The sequence below is a fragment of the Diadema setosum genome, chromosome 6, assembly GCF_964275005.1.
Source record: "Diadema setosum chromosome 6, eeDiaSeto1, whole genome shotgun sequence".
Classification (NCBI taxonomy): Eukaryota; Metazoa; Echinodermata; class Echinoidea; order Diadematoida; family Diadematidae; genus Diadema; species Diadema setosum.
The window spans coordinates 24,940,856-24,956,882 of record NC_092690.1 but is presented as its reverse complement, the minus strand read 5'-3'; the positions used below and the strand labels follow the sequence as shown (position 1 = coordinate 24,956,882).

General features: G+C 39.3%; 1 protein-coding gene across 1 annotated transcript in view; it reads right to left on the bottom strand.

Moving 5' to 3' along the window:
- The window catches only part of LOC140230041 (uncharacterized), a 76,818-nt gene that overhangs the window by 33,852 nt on the left and 26,939 nt on the right, over nucleotides 1-16,027 (bottom strand). The window contains exons 4-8 of the mRNA XM_072310245.1: nucleotides 12,526-12,611; nucleotides 8,689-8,776; nucleotides 7,484-7,729; nucleotides 5,812-5,904; nucleotides 4,314-4,340 (exon numbers count right to left, since the gene is read on the bottom strand). Of these exons, the coding sequence (XP_072166346.1) occupies nucleotides 4,314-4,340; nucleotides 5,812-5,904; nucleotides 7,484-7,729; nucleotides 8,689-8,776; nucleotides 12,526-12,611 (540 nt within the window). The remainder of the gene's footprint in view (nucleotides 1-4,313; nucleotides 4,341-5,811; nucleotides 5,905-7,483; nucleotides 7,730-8,688; nucleotides 8,777-12,525; nucleotides 12,612-16,027) is intronic.

Here is a 16,027-nt window from a genome sequence, read left to right as displayed (position 1 = left end):
TTTGATTAATTATGCTAATTTATGCGAGAAATCAGACTCTTTGATCTAAATCAGTAAATAAAGCTCCAAAAGTGCTCATTTTTGGTCTAATTATTCTTAATGGCATTCTTAGCAAATGTACTTGAAAAAAAATTCGGTATCAAAATTAATTTCTTATCTATTTTATTGTTTTATGAATTTCTTATGTATTTCCTTGTTTTTTCAACCTTTTGTTTTTGTTGTTTTTTTAACAAAATTTGTGGCAGACACTTTTTGAAGCATAATACTCCTAAAACAAATTAATTCTAGCCACTTAGAGTAAAAATAAGCATATTTATATGAGCCATGTGAAAAAACTCAATTTGCATTGACTTTGTACTACACAAAATCACATTTTTGAGCCATTTTCGGCCTCACGTGCATGTACAAAAAGTTATGTAATTTCAGAACCGTACCCCCGGGCGTCAAAAATTTTGTATCAAAATGTGCGGGAAACTCAAAAGAAAAAAGTCATTAAGCATCGCAGCGAGAGCATTGCGTGTTGCAGAGTAATCGCACGAAATGTCGAGGGAGGGGGGGCCTTTTAGGCCCCCCCCCCAGTCTTTTTAGGGTTAATGCTTTTTTTTTTTCTTGTTCAATATTTGAACAAACTTCCAGCTCTCACCCATGAGCAACTGTACCATGAATGACAGAGACACTACACATAGCACTCTGTACATGAGAACTGCTCACGTTTAACAACTAATGTACATAAAGTTTGTATTCATGTATAATATCTACAATGATTTCCTTACAGCGAGAATACCGCATGATAACATGAAAGGAAACCATTGCATACAACAGACTACTAAACCACATAGAACTAGGAATTGGCAGGGCTTCAGTGCACTGGATCTAACGTCATATTGATGACTATCACAGTGAACGCTGCTCATATTCATTGCCAAACTTTATATACCCTCTAAACCCTTCAGGCCACTCATCAAAGCAAGAGGCATACTGTATTTCCTGGCCTTCAAAGATAGATGACACGCACTCGAGAAAGGGGCGATTACGAATAGGCCTATTAACAGCTTTTTGGCTCTGGGAGACCGATTCGGGAGAGAGAGACGGTGACAGAAAGAATAATTGGGGCACGAAGTCCAACTGCCAGCTAGCCGATAGGAAATTGAGAGTTCCTTTCTCTTGGACGATTAGCTTGAACCGCTGCAACACCTCACAACTAAGGGAGCAATGCTGGCAAAGGTACAGTGTATTTCTTACCCCCCCCCCCCCCCCCCCCCCCCTCTGTTGGGACAGGCCAAATTTAGAACAGAGCTACACAGGGCTCCTCCCAGAATCAAACAAACTTTTGGGTTTGTCGATTTAAAGAAAGGGGGAGGAAAGGAAATGGAGGACTGAAGAAATAATGCTAGATGTAGAAAGATGTGCTGAAGGGCAAGGACGGCACCAAAGTCTGTCCCTCCAAGAAATCATTATGAATCAGGTGGTACTAAAGCGTTTGACCATTCCAGAGAAATCTATACTGCCTGTACTAGTCTACACTTGAAAGAGTTATTTCTTTTTTAAACCAATAGTTTCAATAGTTTTAAATAATAAGTTTGGATACAACTCCTTTCATGTTTTTAGAAAACTTTGATTATCAATGGAATTAGTTCAAGCACCGTACCTCTCATTCTGTATGTTCATCTGTTGCTTTCTGAGTATATCTGGATATTTGCTGGTGTGCTTGACTACACATGCATGTGTACTAGTATGATTACATTGTATATGAGATATGTCCCTCGAGCTCTCTTTTTGTCTCTCACAGGCTGTGTGTCTCTATCTCTGTCTGTCTGTCTGTCTGTCTGTGTCTGTCTTTCTGTCTGTCTCTCACTTTTTGATTATCATCTTTCTAAATTTACCATGCATAGGGTGTCTTGGTCACTATAGGTGTTATAAACATACAATGTATTTAAAGGCACAGACATGTGAAAAGCTGTATTCACCATACATTTCGTAAGGTTTTCATTTTCACAAATTATTTTGCAAGTTGGGTGATATTCATCAAATTTAATGTAAACAACCAAAAGTTTGAACTCTGATCACAACATGAATGTGATGTGCAGGCATACATTTCTCCATTCATTAATTGCACTCCACATTCACAAACTTAACCACCTGCGAAATTGTTGGGAAGTTCTGATTCAAAAAAAAAAAAAAAAAAAAAAATTGCTATATACATGGCACATACAGTAAAGTGTGACCATCATTATACACGTAAATGCACAGAACAATCTACAGACTTAAAGAAAAGCGTGTACGTTCGTTCTCAGATGGACAGAAATACATATTACTAACTGGTGTATGTGCAATTCATATGTGTGCTCAAGCAGTAGGGTGAGCTGAAGTCATGAATGCATCTCTCCACTAATTCAGATATAAAGTTAAGTGTGTTCCTCTCGATGAAAGTACAATTCCTATCAAAAGCTGGTGCATTGTAGAGGTAGGTAATTCAGGCCTTTTTTGTCAGAATGATAAACTGGGAACTTCTTTTTGATGGAGGGGGAAACATATTAGTTTTTTATTACTTTATTTGGACCAAAAAAAAAAAAAAAGGTCCAACTTTTATTTTCTGTGCAAAGGGGAAGCATAATCTCAAGTGACATGGGATTAGTTTTTTATTTCTTTTTTAAATGCTCAGAGGTAAATCATCGCAAGATTTCATACATGATGTTGGGAGACATTATTCTTCATATGCGCAAAATTTTTGTGATATTTGTGATAGGGACGTATGACTTTAAAGCTCAGCATGTGACAGTCTAGGGTGACATAAACGAGTCTGGAGTGTGCAGTCTACTTGGTGATAAAAAGAGGAAAGCTGTATGGGGGCATTATCACGGAATACGATGAGAAACAAGGAACTGTTCCACTATCAATTACAGAAGAAGAGGCTGAAATGGTTTTATAAATACAGGATATGTGTAATCCTTCCTTTGAATGAGGGAAGTGAGCAACAGGAAATTTCAATGTCAAGTATGTTAGGAATTTGTGAGCACATAGTGGTTAGGTGAATTTGTGGCACATACATGTATGTAGCAATGATAAGGGTCATTGATATGTGGTTTTTTTTTTCTCCATAACATACAGTGTTTGGCACACTTTGCAACATAATACAATCTGTGGAAAAACTTATGATGTTTGAAACGGAAAACTTGAGTATATTTTTGAGAAAACATTGAAGCAGAGATTGTGAAATTGGATGGAGTTTTTTTTTTGCCAACAGTGATTGGAAAATACACATCATTCAAGATGGGTTTCTGCATTAAAAGTGCAAATGACAAAGCCACCAGGAAATTCACATTTTTATAATCCAATAATACTGAATAGATGTATTTCATATAAAAGATATTACCACACATTTTAACATAACTCTGTCTGCAGTAGCAGATACAAACAAACATGCATACTGGGCTGTATAATTCCCTTTAATTTTGAGTTGGTCACAGTTACAAAGGGTTAACTGCCACAAAGAAGAGCAAAATTATCTAGCTTAGCTCAGGAAAGTTGTAGGTGCCGACAATGTGTCTTGAAAGTTGCAATGCGTTTGTTGTGAAGATGTGCTGATTTATTGCTATGCGGATGTCTTTGAAAATGTTGATTCCGAGTGGCTCCTAAGGACACTCAAATGCCTTTGAAAGATGAAGAAAAGATATTAAAAGGAATGGAAATACATCTTCAGAGCTTCTTTCTGTACAGGCACTGAGGGGAGAAGCATATAGCTGCAAGATTTCATGGACATGAGAGGTTGGCCATTTGGAGATGCTACACAGTGTGCTGTCTCCCCCTTTAATACCGTTGTGCCAAAACAATCCAGGGTGATGTTTACACAAGACTCTCATGTCACATTTTATACATTTACTGATGATATTCCTACCTTGGAAAAAGAGCCAATAGTGGTGAAAGCTACAACAAACAATACTATCAAAATGATATCACAAACAAATTGTTACATTTGTCAGTCTGCGTGCTATTCATAAAGAACTTCTAATGCTACTACTTCTAGCCATGTGAATAAATTGGGAGTGAAAGAGTTTTGCTGGTTTATTCAAACCACAAAGGGTATTTGTGTGAAAGCTTGTCCTTTTTTACATTTACTTTTTTATGTTTTTAATCTTTTGCAGATGATGTTGACATGTTTTGGACAGTGCAGAAGCTAGCATGTTTCTGTCAAGAATAAAAAAAATAACAGCAGGTAGGTGTGGGGGATTTCATCTAAAAAAAAAAAAAACAGAAAGAAAAAGCATACAAGAACTCAATGGGAAACAAACACAGGAACAAGACGTCGCTCATACCTCTATGTGAAAACCATTGTTATCAATCTGAAACAGGCAAAGACACCAGGGTAAAATGACAGCGACACATGTAACAATGGACGATTGGTAAGGGGGTGGGGTGGAACGGGGAGGGCGAGAGGATGGAGCGGGAGAGGATGGAGGGGGGAAGGGGAGGGGAGGGGAAGAAGAGGAGAAGGGGAGGGGAGGGGAGGGGGAGGGGAGGAGGGAGGGTTGAATGGGGGTGGGAGGTGACACAAACATGGTATAAACATAAGAGCATATGATGGGGTGGGAAATGGGTGGGGCAGGGTAGGGTAATGGGCGGAGCAGAGTAGGGAAATGGGCGGAGCAGAGTAGGGGAATGGGTGGGGCAGGGTAGGGGAATGGGCGGAGCAGAGTAGGGGAATGGGTGGGGCAGGGCAGGGGAATGGGCGGGGCAGAGCAGGGGGAATAAGTTTCACAGTTACCAAAGCAGGTGGAAAAGGAATAATGGCAGGGCATATGGTGGATGGTGGTAGGGTTTAGGGCAGACATAAGACATTGATATCAGGAGGGACCAGTAGATACCAAAAAATAGGCGTGACAAGAGAAGACATGAATGTATTCGGACGGCCAAAACGATAAACCATAGTCAGGGATGTGATGCATGTAAAATTAAAGTATTCGGAAGAGAAAGTGAGAGAGAAAGAGAGAAAGTAGAGAAATATAAAGACACAATGCATCCATGATTGATTAGATTGAATGAACTCATTCATTCAAACAGCAAATCTCATCACTACCAGAAAGAAGTGCTGGTGGAAACTCAACTAAGATTATTCATTATTCTCCACTGAATGCATGTCATTGACTAGTCAGAGGATGATACAGAAGGTTAAACAAGAGAGGAAAATATTAAAGTTTAATAGACCCTCCATCTTCCTCAAGTTTGCATTAAATGTTTCAGATGCTCATCTAATGTCTTGTCCATTTACACACAATTCACTACAAATTTAAAGAGGAAGTAACCAGCCAGCCTGTGCAAAAGTTAAAGAAGGGCTCCTAACTGTAGTGACACTTCATGTAGATCTCCCAACCTTTATGACTGAAAAATAGGGATGATTTGGCTAAAAAGTAGGAAAGAAAGAGCAGTTTCCATGGGAGCGTGTGGTAAAATTTGCAAGAAAAATAGGAAACTCCTATTGAAACAAGAGCTGGGAATGGTTAAACTTCAAAATTCTTTCCTCCAAATGCAGAATGGTTGGGAGGCCTGCATTATGTACTGTATTACATGAACTTGAAGATATAAGCCTCAGTCTCTTCTTGAGGTATACAATTGCTCTTCACATTTCAAATTAGTATTCTGCAAATTGCTCAAGAGAAAAGCCTCTCTTTCACAGGCATTTCAATTCTATTTCTGTCATGTTTTCCCCCCGAGTAGTTCATGCATGTACATTGCAATGAATGAAGAATTAGTTTATGATAATGACACAAAGGATAAACTGGGATGCATGTCAAATTCAGGCACATCATATTTTACCTCCAGCCAGTTGAGTACGGGGCCACAGTTGATCATATCTCCGGCAATCTGGGAGAAGCGTGTGATGTAGTGGGCTAGCATCGCCTTCACAGCCTGGATGGGAAACATGATATTGATATGCAGGGAGAAAAAAATTCAGTGTGACATTGAGAATACGCCACTGGTGTACATTACTGAATACGACATTGCATCCAGTCCCATACATACAATGTAGAGGCAGGTTATTTCCAGTTTCATTGAAATAGTTAGAGTCTTTTAAAGAGTGAAGCTAAAATCTTTAAAAAGAGAAAGACAAACAGCTAGGCAAAGAGATTGAAATGATTTAAATTATGGAAATGTTCATGCATGCACAGTCCTAGTAGAGTCAATATAATAATATTATATTGACATTTTGAAATGTTCATATTATGAACATTTCAAAATGAGGTGACATGTGTCTTGAGACTGGATTTAACCATTGCACATCATTTCTATTGAGCAACTTTGTGAACGCACAACTTGGTGCAAAAAGATTTAAATCAGTAAGTCATGGCAGTCCATTTCATGCAGCACAATTGAAGAAAGAGTTTTCCTATAGGGGCCAGACGTCAAACACATTGGCTGGCTCATACATCACATTGTTTTTATTCATGAATTTTATCGTATCTATGAAGACTTTTGACAGGAAAATAAGGAAGGATAAAGAGGAAAAGGAGAAGGAGATAGGAAGGGGAAGAGGAGGAGAAGGTAGAAGAAGAGAAGATGAAGGGAAGGAAGAGGAGGAGGAGGAAGAGAAGGAAGAGGAGGAGAGAGAAGAGGAGGAGGAAAAGGTGGATAAAGAGAAGATGAAGAGTAGTACGAGGAAAAGAAACAGGAAAGAAGACGTAGAGGAAGAGGAAGAAGACAAAGAAGGGGAGGAAGAGAAGAGGGGAAGAGGGAGAGGAGGAAGAGGAAAAAGAAAATGAGCTGAAAGCAGAGAAGCAGGCTGAGGGAGAGAAAGAAGAACAGGAGAACAAGGAGGAAGAGAAAAAAAGAGGAGGAGGAGGATGAGAGAAGAAGAGGAGGAGGAGGTGGAAGAAGAGAAGATGAAGAGGAGGAACAAGAAAGAAGACGCAGAGGAAGAGGATGAAGAGAAAGAAGAGAAGGTTGAGGAGGAGGTGGATAGAGAGGAGGAAGAGAAAGATGAGGACGAGGAGATAGGAGGAAGAGGAGAAAGAAGTAGAGGATGAGGGAGAGAAGTAGGAAGAGAAGGATGAGGAGTAGGGAGAGCAGGAGGAGGAAGAAGATGAGGAGAAAGAGGAGGAGGAGAGAGGAAGAGGGGAGGAGGAGGAAGAAGAGGAGCAGAAGGTGGAAGAAGAGAAGATGAAGAGGAAGAAGAACAGGAGGAGAACAAGGAAGAGGACGACGAAAAGAAGGAGGAGGAGGAGCAGCAGCAGCAAGAGGGAGTGGGCAAGAGAGGAGAAAAGAGGTGGAAGAGGAAGAGAAGGAAGAGGATGAAAAGATGGAGCAAGAAGAGGATGAAAAGAGGCGAAGAGGAGGAAGAGGATGCACAGGTAGAGAAGAAGAAGAAGAGTAGAAGGGGAAGGAGGAGGAGGAAGGACAAGAAAAAGATGAGAAGGAGAAGAGGGGAAACAGAAGGAGGAGAGTCAAAAATACAGGAGATGGGGAGGAGAATTTAAAGAAGGGATTTTACCTCCCGGCTACTGGTCAGCGTCTCCCCCTTGGGCAGCTCCACCAACTGGCTGAAGCGCCGGTCATAGATGCACTTGTGCAGCTGCTTGTCCAGCACCCGGAAGTCCTCGTAGCACCTCTTCAGCAGCCACGCCTTGCCCCGGCTCTGCATCTTCACCATGAAGGGCCAGTCCGGGAGCTCGGTCGTGCCCCCGTTCAGCTCTGTGGAGGAAGGGCGTGGCTCTTCAGGCTCATCGTGCATGGAGATCTGAAGTTGGGATGAATTGAAGGGGGGGGGGGGAGGAGGGGGTATGGAGGAGGCAGCAGAGGAAAGAGGGTGGAGGGAGAAGGTTTGGCAGTGAAATGTTCGCAAATATTAGTTGAGTATTAGTATTACAAACTTTTAAGTCATTATTGCATGGTCAGCTACGTAAATGTAAAAGTTCTACTTCCAGTACAGTCAAGTTCAAGTTTAAGATACCACACAAGGGGCCTGTTGCATGAAATATTTAACCTGAGAAAACTCAGGTTATCTTTTTAACAGAGTTTGTGTGTGTGTGTTTGTGTGTGTGGGTGTGTCTGTTTAAAGGTATTAGCCCACATTTGTAAACCTGCAGCAATTGGTCTCATAGTTAGCATGGAGTTTGGGTATCATTGCAGTAACACCTGCGCAAAATTTCGTTCCAATTAGTCCATTACTTTCATAAAAATAAATGAAAATGCACCGTAATCCGTATATATGCGTATAACACTCGCTAGCTCCGGTCCACGTACGTGTTACATGTACAATGTAAATTTACGTACCAATGTAGCTATAGCCCGCGCTCGTAATTCGATTTTGGGTCGGGTTGACCCGGTTTGAAAATTGATTTTAAAACGATGATTTTCTCTCTCTTATCGAATGGTATAGACAAAGAGCGACAGGTGAGGTATGTTGCTGTTATAACTTGTACTTGAAGTCATATTGGACCTGTTTTATGCAGTTTTGATTTTCGTGGGTTTGCAAATGTGGGCTAGTACCTTTAAGTCAGAGGCAAAATCATACTTTAAACTTGAGTTTCCAGAGTTTTTGGTAGAGAGATTTATGTAACAAGGCCAAGGTGTGCATTCAAGTAAATAAACAAAACTTCTCACACTGGCCAACATCCATGGAATATCTGATTAGATAAGAACAGTGAGTCCAGACAATTACAATGTTTCTCCTTCACTGGCGACCCATCTACTCACCTCCACTGAGTCTCCGAGTTCCACATGGTCATAGTGGAAGTGGGCGCAATCATTGAGTTTGGGAAAGAGACTAGAGCCATCGTGGAACCTGTTTTGAGTTAAAGAAAAGAAGTGAAGGAAATATATTAAACAATTCTGCTGATATATCATTAAAGCATGTTAGATAAAAAACAAATCCCAATACATACAGTATGAATCATATCAGGGCAATTAACACCCCCCCCCCCAGATAAATACTGGTTAGTGATAAGGTTAGAGTACAGATTAGGCAGGAGTTGGATTAGGGTTAGGGTTAGGTTTAGGGTTAGAGTTTGGGTTTGGGATAGGGTTATGATTAGGTTCAGGATTAGGATTAGGGCTAGGTTTAGGGTCAGGGGAAGGGTCTGGGGTAATTGTCCAAGGGGTAATTGCCCTAGACCCAGTATGAATGATATGAATATATCTATAGCAAATGCTGATACCACAGAAAGATGTTCCCTGGCTATTCATTGCACAAATGTATACATGCACCTATTTAAACTGCTTTTGCTTGACTGAATAAGAACTATGAGCATGGTAATGAGTTCTACAGAATCGATGTGATCATTCAATTTTTCTGCAAATCAACAACCACTTCACATGGCTTCCTGGGGCTTAAAATTTGCTACTGTAAATGAACCTGACACGTGAACGACTGTGACATTCTGAATAGTATTAATCCAAAACCACAGCATAAATGAAAAAGTGCATGTGACATTCGTTTTGGTCTGCACGCCTGGGGACCTCAATATGGCAGCCAACAATGCTATCCTGTGTACAGCAAACGACCCTGACATCACAGCCTGCTCCTGTACCATACAACATTGGTTTGTGACCACCTTCCGTATCCTATGCGGTACTTTATGAAACTGTGTGTGGTGTGTGCCTTCCTCTCGCGTGGTAAGACTGTTTTGACCCTCTGTTTGACACATTGATTACCTGTCCATAGGTTTGTGTGTGAAATTTGTGCACATTTGACTCATTGACAGGGAAAGGGTTAAATAGACACATTTATGGTGCTACAAAATTTGAAATGCAATGTGTATAGTGAGCCCTGAGTTCCCTGATATGGTAAGGAAAAGATCTCTACAGAAATCCTTATCGCTTCCGCAGACAGCGAAGTCTACACACTGAAGGCATCTAGAACTGAAACTGACCACACATCGGAAATGACGAATGGTTTCAGACGATGCACAACGAATCTATAGTTTCCACATCATATCATTTTGCCACTGCATTTAGTTTTCATATCACATGGCCTGAATGAGACAGCTTTAACCAGTTCCCTCCCACATTCTAAAACCTCACTAGACTCTGCACTGGGCATGATGGGTTTCCATCATGGATGGGTTAATGTGCACATTGGTACGTAACAGGCACCTTTAAAATGGCCTTTTGTTTTTCAATAGCAAGGACTCATGCATAACGCATCTATAGTTTCCACATCAAAATCATTTCACCATTGCATTAGTTTTCATATCACACAGCCTGAGGGAAAAGGCTTAAAGGGACTGTACAGTACTGGTTGAGGTGGGGATTCATGTTTTGAACATTCCTAAGTGAGATAATGAGAAACCTCTTCTGAAATATGAAAGAGCATGTAATTTTAAGAAGGATTCAATGTTTACATGTATTTGATGAAAATTGGTTTTCAAATGGCTGAGATATCTCAAAAAGTGATAATAATAAAAGGCAACAGGCCACGCCTTTTATTAGGATCTCTTCGTTTCACCTTGTTTTTGGATATCTCAGCCATTTCAAAACCAATTTTCATCAAATAAACTTTTGATACCCCTTAGAATTGCATGCTCTTTGACATCTCATAGAGTGGTTTCTGAATATCTCGCAAAACGTTAAAAGCTAATCCTGACCTCAACCAGAACTGTACACACCCTTTAACCTGTTCCCTCCCATATTCTAAAACCTCACTAGACTCTGCACTGGGCACGATGGGTTTCCATCATGGATGGGTTAATGTGCACATTGGCAGATACATGTAACAGGCACCTTTAAAGTGGCCTTTTGTTTTTCAATAGCAAGGACTCATAAAAATGTGAGACTCCAGTGGTGAACATCTGCCAACATAAGTCACAGGGCTGCCCTGTTCGGGAAATCGTGCAAGGACATCTATGAACGTTGTGTATTTATCTCTCGCTTGTTAAAAACCTTTTCCTGTACTCACTTTGATGACAAAGCATGAAATGTGTTTTGGATTGTGTCAGGATTTCATAATGAGGCCTACCCTGGGAATACTTTGTGTTGGTTGTTTTCCATCACATTTTGCTTCTTCTTGTTCTTGGTGTCATCATGTACGGTATACGGCATATTTTTAGCCAGTCAAATGTGTTTTCAAATTTGCGAATAGCACCCGACTCGCAAAATTCACGAAAATACAAACTCTGCGAAATATTCGGTGTATACAGTATTCATCAGAGAGGCAGAATATGTTACTTTTTTTATCAGTTCAAAATTCTGAGTAAGTATACCATGTAAGCCTCACTGAACACCACTGACAGTTACGATGAGCAGTTTTTGTGACTGGAAAACGGAAACGTGGGAATTCCCAGTGCAATTATCTCCTCATTAAAACTCTGACCAAACGAGAAACTCTATCATGCCAAAGAGAGTGAAAGAAACATCTACTCTAGGAGTTTCAGGTTTACGTTCTTTAATCTTTAATCACCAATATTACTCACGTCAATGCAACCCACAGGTTTCAATTTTTGCTCCGTTTTTCTTCTTCTGCTAAATCGTATAACTGGCTTCAATCAAACTAGCATTCCCATTTTCCTCACAATTTAAACAACAACAACAACAACAAAAGAAAACCCTACATATAACTAGCTTTAGAAATGTATCTTAAAAATCAATAGTGTGATGATCAAGAATCGTGATAGGATATGTAAAAGGTCGTTTCATTCATATCTTTACAAAAAAGAAGAAGTGCAAGTTCTCTTAAAAAGCAGAAAGAAAGACAGACAGAGAGAGAAAAAAAAATCAAGAAAAGTGTGTGTGTTTTGGGTTTTTTTTTTTCAGAAAAAGCATAGCAGTAAAAGAAAAAAAAAGTCTTAATTCAATTGGAAGTGACCACAAGACTTGCCACAAAAGGAAACGTGCAAGCTTAAAGTCCACTTTACTCATTAAAGCAGTAGGAGATGTGGCAGTGAAGAAAGAGGAGGAATAAAATGAACATTTTTCTGTGGTTGAGACTCTTTTGCTATTGTTCCTATTGACAGTGGAGTTATGGGAAGTGAATATTATTTGGGGGGAGGAAAAAGTGGATTAGCTTTCAGGACACGTTCCCGGCTGACAGTCAGGAACCATTAATCTCTCTCAAACCGCTGGCAGGAATGTAAACTGATACATTTTTTTTTTGTCCATTAATACCATTTTTTCTACCCATTGTGGGGTAACATAAGATATTCCCCAGCTCAAAATCATACGAGTATAGATCTACACATTCTACACCTTAACTTTGCAGAGCGTTGGAAGCTTTAGCAGAACCCCAAGAGACAACACTGATAAAAACTTTGAAGTGTTTATGCTTTCTGAGCAGCTCTTACCACAACTTCAACTTTTTTTTTAATTTTTTTTTTTACTTTTCAAAGTTTAGCATATACTTGCAAGATATTCATAAAAGTTATCAGCTTCAGCCACATCTGAAAATTAGACATGGTTCGGATGTCACTGTTCATTATCTCTCATTTCGGTTTCTTCATAAAAAGAAAGATACAAAGTAATCATCTTTATTACAATTGTAGGAGAGGGGTAGGAAAAAAAAGTGAATAAACTAGTAAATAAACAAGGATTCATACTCACGACGACATCTTCTTTATCCGGACACTGGCCTGCCTCCGGAAGTTGGAGTCGCCATTTTCGTCTCCGCCGAGCGGCGTCAGCGGAATCTGAGGAGAAGAGGGGAAAGTGTGCAATCTGGGTGAAGTTGCAATCAGATGAAAATGCAAAGAAATACATGTGACTCCCTCTTTAAAGGAATAATACAGATTTGGTGGTGATGGGGATTCAGATTTACATGTTTTTTGCGAGATAACTAGAAGCCTCTTATATGAAATATCAAAGAGCATACCATTCAAAGGGGAATTAAAAGTTCATTTGATGAAAATCAGTTTTGAAATGGCTGAGATATCCAAAAACAAAAGAGGTCCTAATTAAAGGTGGGACCCACCTTTCATTAGGACCACTTTGTTTCACTTTGTTTTTTTTTTATATCTCAGCCATTTCAAAAACGATTTCCACCATATAAAATTTTAATTCCTTTTAAAAATGGTATGCTTTGTAATATTTCATATAAGAGGCTTCTAATTATCTTGCAAAAAGTTAGAATCAGAAGTGCACATCAATCAGTCAGATTGTATGCATGCATTCAATCACTCATTTTACTATCAACATCTTCAACCTATCGTTTTTGCGTATGACAGACTGTGACTGTGCCCCCCATTTGGCTTTCATTAAAAGAAATAAATAAAACGGTTGCCATTTCTGTACTAAATTCGAGAATCAGTGTGGACCACGTCTGCTGATGTCCAAGGTTTTGTATAAAAAAAAATATATCTTAACATGGTCTTTCCGTGTGCAATGATACAAGATTTCGCACAAGGTGAAATGTAGACTAATACCCCTTTCAGGTAATCGTGGATGCGGATAATTGAACCGCGATTACCTGAAAGGGGTATGAGGTGCTCTGAGGTGAAGCCGAGTCAAAGAGTGCACTTGTCTCTATCTTTCACCTCGTGCAAGATCTTGTACCACTGCACTCATGACCATTCATAATTTGTATACAAACAATGTCTACTGTATAAGTTATTATTTTCACGAGGGTTTAATTTTCGCGAATTTCGCAAATCAATTTTCGACCGCCAATTTAACATCACACGAAAATGTCACCATGCGCTAAGGTAGAAGTGCGCTCATGAAGGTCTCTGTATCGATTCGCGAAAACAACATCTCATGAAAATATTCGTGACCTCCTTATTCATGAAAATATCTGTACGTAAAAATTACAGCATATGTGACCCTGCACCTCAAAACAAACAAAAAGTCGCCAGACATGAATTTTTAGTTAAGACCATATTCTGAAAGAGCAGACTTTAAGCTTTAAAATGATGTATAACTCAAATCAAATGAACTCTCCTAACCTATCTAAATGTTAGAAAGAAAGCACAAACTTAGGAAAAGTGTGAACTATTCTACCAAAAATGTTCGAGATAAACTGCTAAAAAAACACACTTTCCTGCCCGTTTTATGATACCAAATTTTAGCATAATGTAAAAGAAGACCCGCTCTTTCAGAAAATATGAGAAAGTCAAGTTCGCCTAGGTTGACCCATTTCACTTCTTTTCAGTCCTCACGCAAAATCAGTGTGTGCGAATTTATGTTCGTTTTGAGGTGCACGGTCACATATACAATATTAAAACATGAGTAGAAGCCATTTTTGTTGATGTTGTTGTTGTTGAAATAACTGTCCCTATGATAACTGCCCTGATGCTAATAATGTTATCACAACACATCCCACCATAAAGCCAACAAGTTTGTGGTCTAGTCCATACATTCATATTCAACGCTGAACACTGGCGCTGGTCTTACGGTCCTAGACCAGTAAAAATCACTGTCAGACCGGTAACTTTTCAGGCATTGCTAAATTTACTCATCCGACATGACCGGTAAAATAACGAAATAAAAATTGTTGGGGCCAGTTGAAAAAAGGCTAGGACCAGTAAATGTAAGGTTTGGACCAGCAGGTAAGATTAGTTACTGTGCAGACTTATTACAGAGGACGTTGTAGAATGTACCCCCATTACATTACAGATCAAAGCAAATCATTTTTCCCTGTGAAAACTACACTGATGCCGAAACTTATCACAAAACGTCTCACCATAAGCCAATGAGTTCATGGTTTCATTCGTACGTGATATACAGAGGATGTTGTAGCATGTACCCCCATGACATATACAGATCGTGAGCTTTACTGATCTTAGTCACTTAGACTTCTATTTATAGGCCATGTGAGTAATCCATACTATGTCTGCTACGATAAAGAAAGATAGAGAGAGAGGGAGAGAGAGAAGAAAGAGAAATGAAAAAGGAAAGAGAGAAAGATGGCAAAATAAAAATTAGAGAATTCACCGCGCAGTAATTTTTTTTTTTAAACCAGTCGCAATAAGATGTAAGACAGTATCAGTTGGAGAGTCGGATGGACAGACAGACAACTCTAAAATACAACCTTAACACCCCGTGGGTGGAGGCATAAAGGGGAGAAAGTCTATCACAGGGTATTTGATTTAAAAGTAATCAAAAGTGTAAGAATGAAAGGTATACTGTTCACATTGAGTAGAGCAAAATAAGAAGAAAAAGAGATAGAAAGAGACAGGAAGACTGGCAAAAAATAGAATAAATACAGAGAAGAAAGAATAAAGAAAAGAAAGGAAAGTATGATATATCGCGACCACAAGAAACTGGCATAACACATCTGTAGACATCAAAATGTTTCCACTGGTAGAGGAACACATTAAAGATAGTTATATTAGAATTATAAGTTTTATTGTTATTAACAACTTATCCTCATCATCATCATCATCATCGTCATCATCATCATCATCATCATCATCATTATTGGCATCACTATCATTATTGCTGCTTCCACTATAGCTACTACAACTACTACTAACTACTACTAACTATTACTACTACTACTACCACTACTACTGCTGCTGCTACAAACTACTAAAACTACAGTTTGCATTGCATTTCTTTGAGTTGTTGCATTGATTGCTACTGCGAGTTGAGAGGGAGGCCTTGTCACAGCTCAGTCGCAGATTGACCCTGGAAGCAGAGATACATAGTTGGCAGTGGATGACGTGAGCAGGACGTTTCAAAACATATTTGCTTTTATCATTCCCACACAAATACATTTTTGACTCAAACGCATTTGCACTCACACTTTTTTTCAGTGTTTCAGAAAGGCTTTTCTAACATCATGATCAAAACAGATTTGCACTTTTCAACTGCCCAAACCTCCCTGAAAGTTGTTCGGAAATCTTAATTTTAGATGCCAGAAGTGAGTTGATAAACGCACCCTTGAACATTGTTCACTTGCATATTCATGTATGTGATACAATACAAAACTACAACATTTCTTTCTCAAATACATAATAATCTGTTCTACTTGCGTAAAGCAGGAAGTGTTCCTCAGTCCAACATTTTGAAGAGCCTTAATGATACGGCAACTTAACTCTCTCCCTCATTAACATATCAATATGATACGAGAAGATACGGAACACTCACAGTCATTCACCAATGGGAA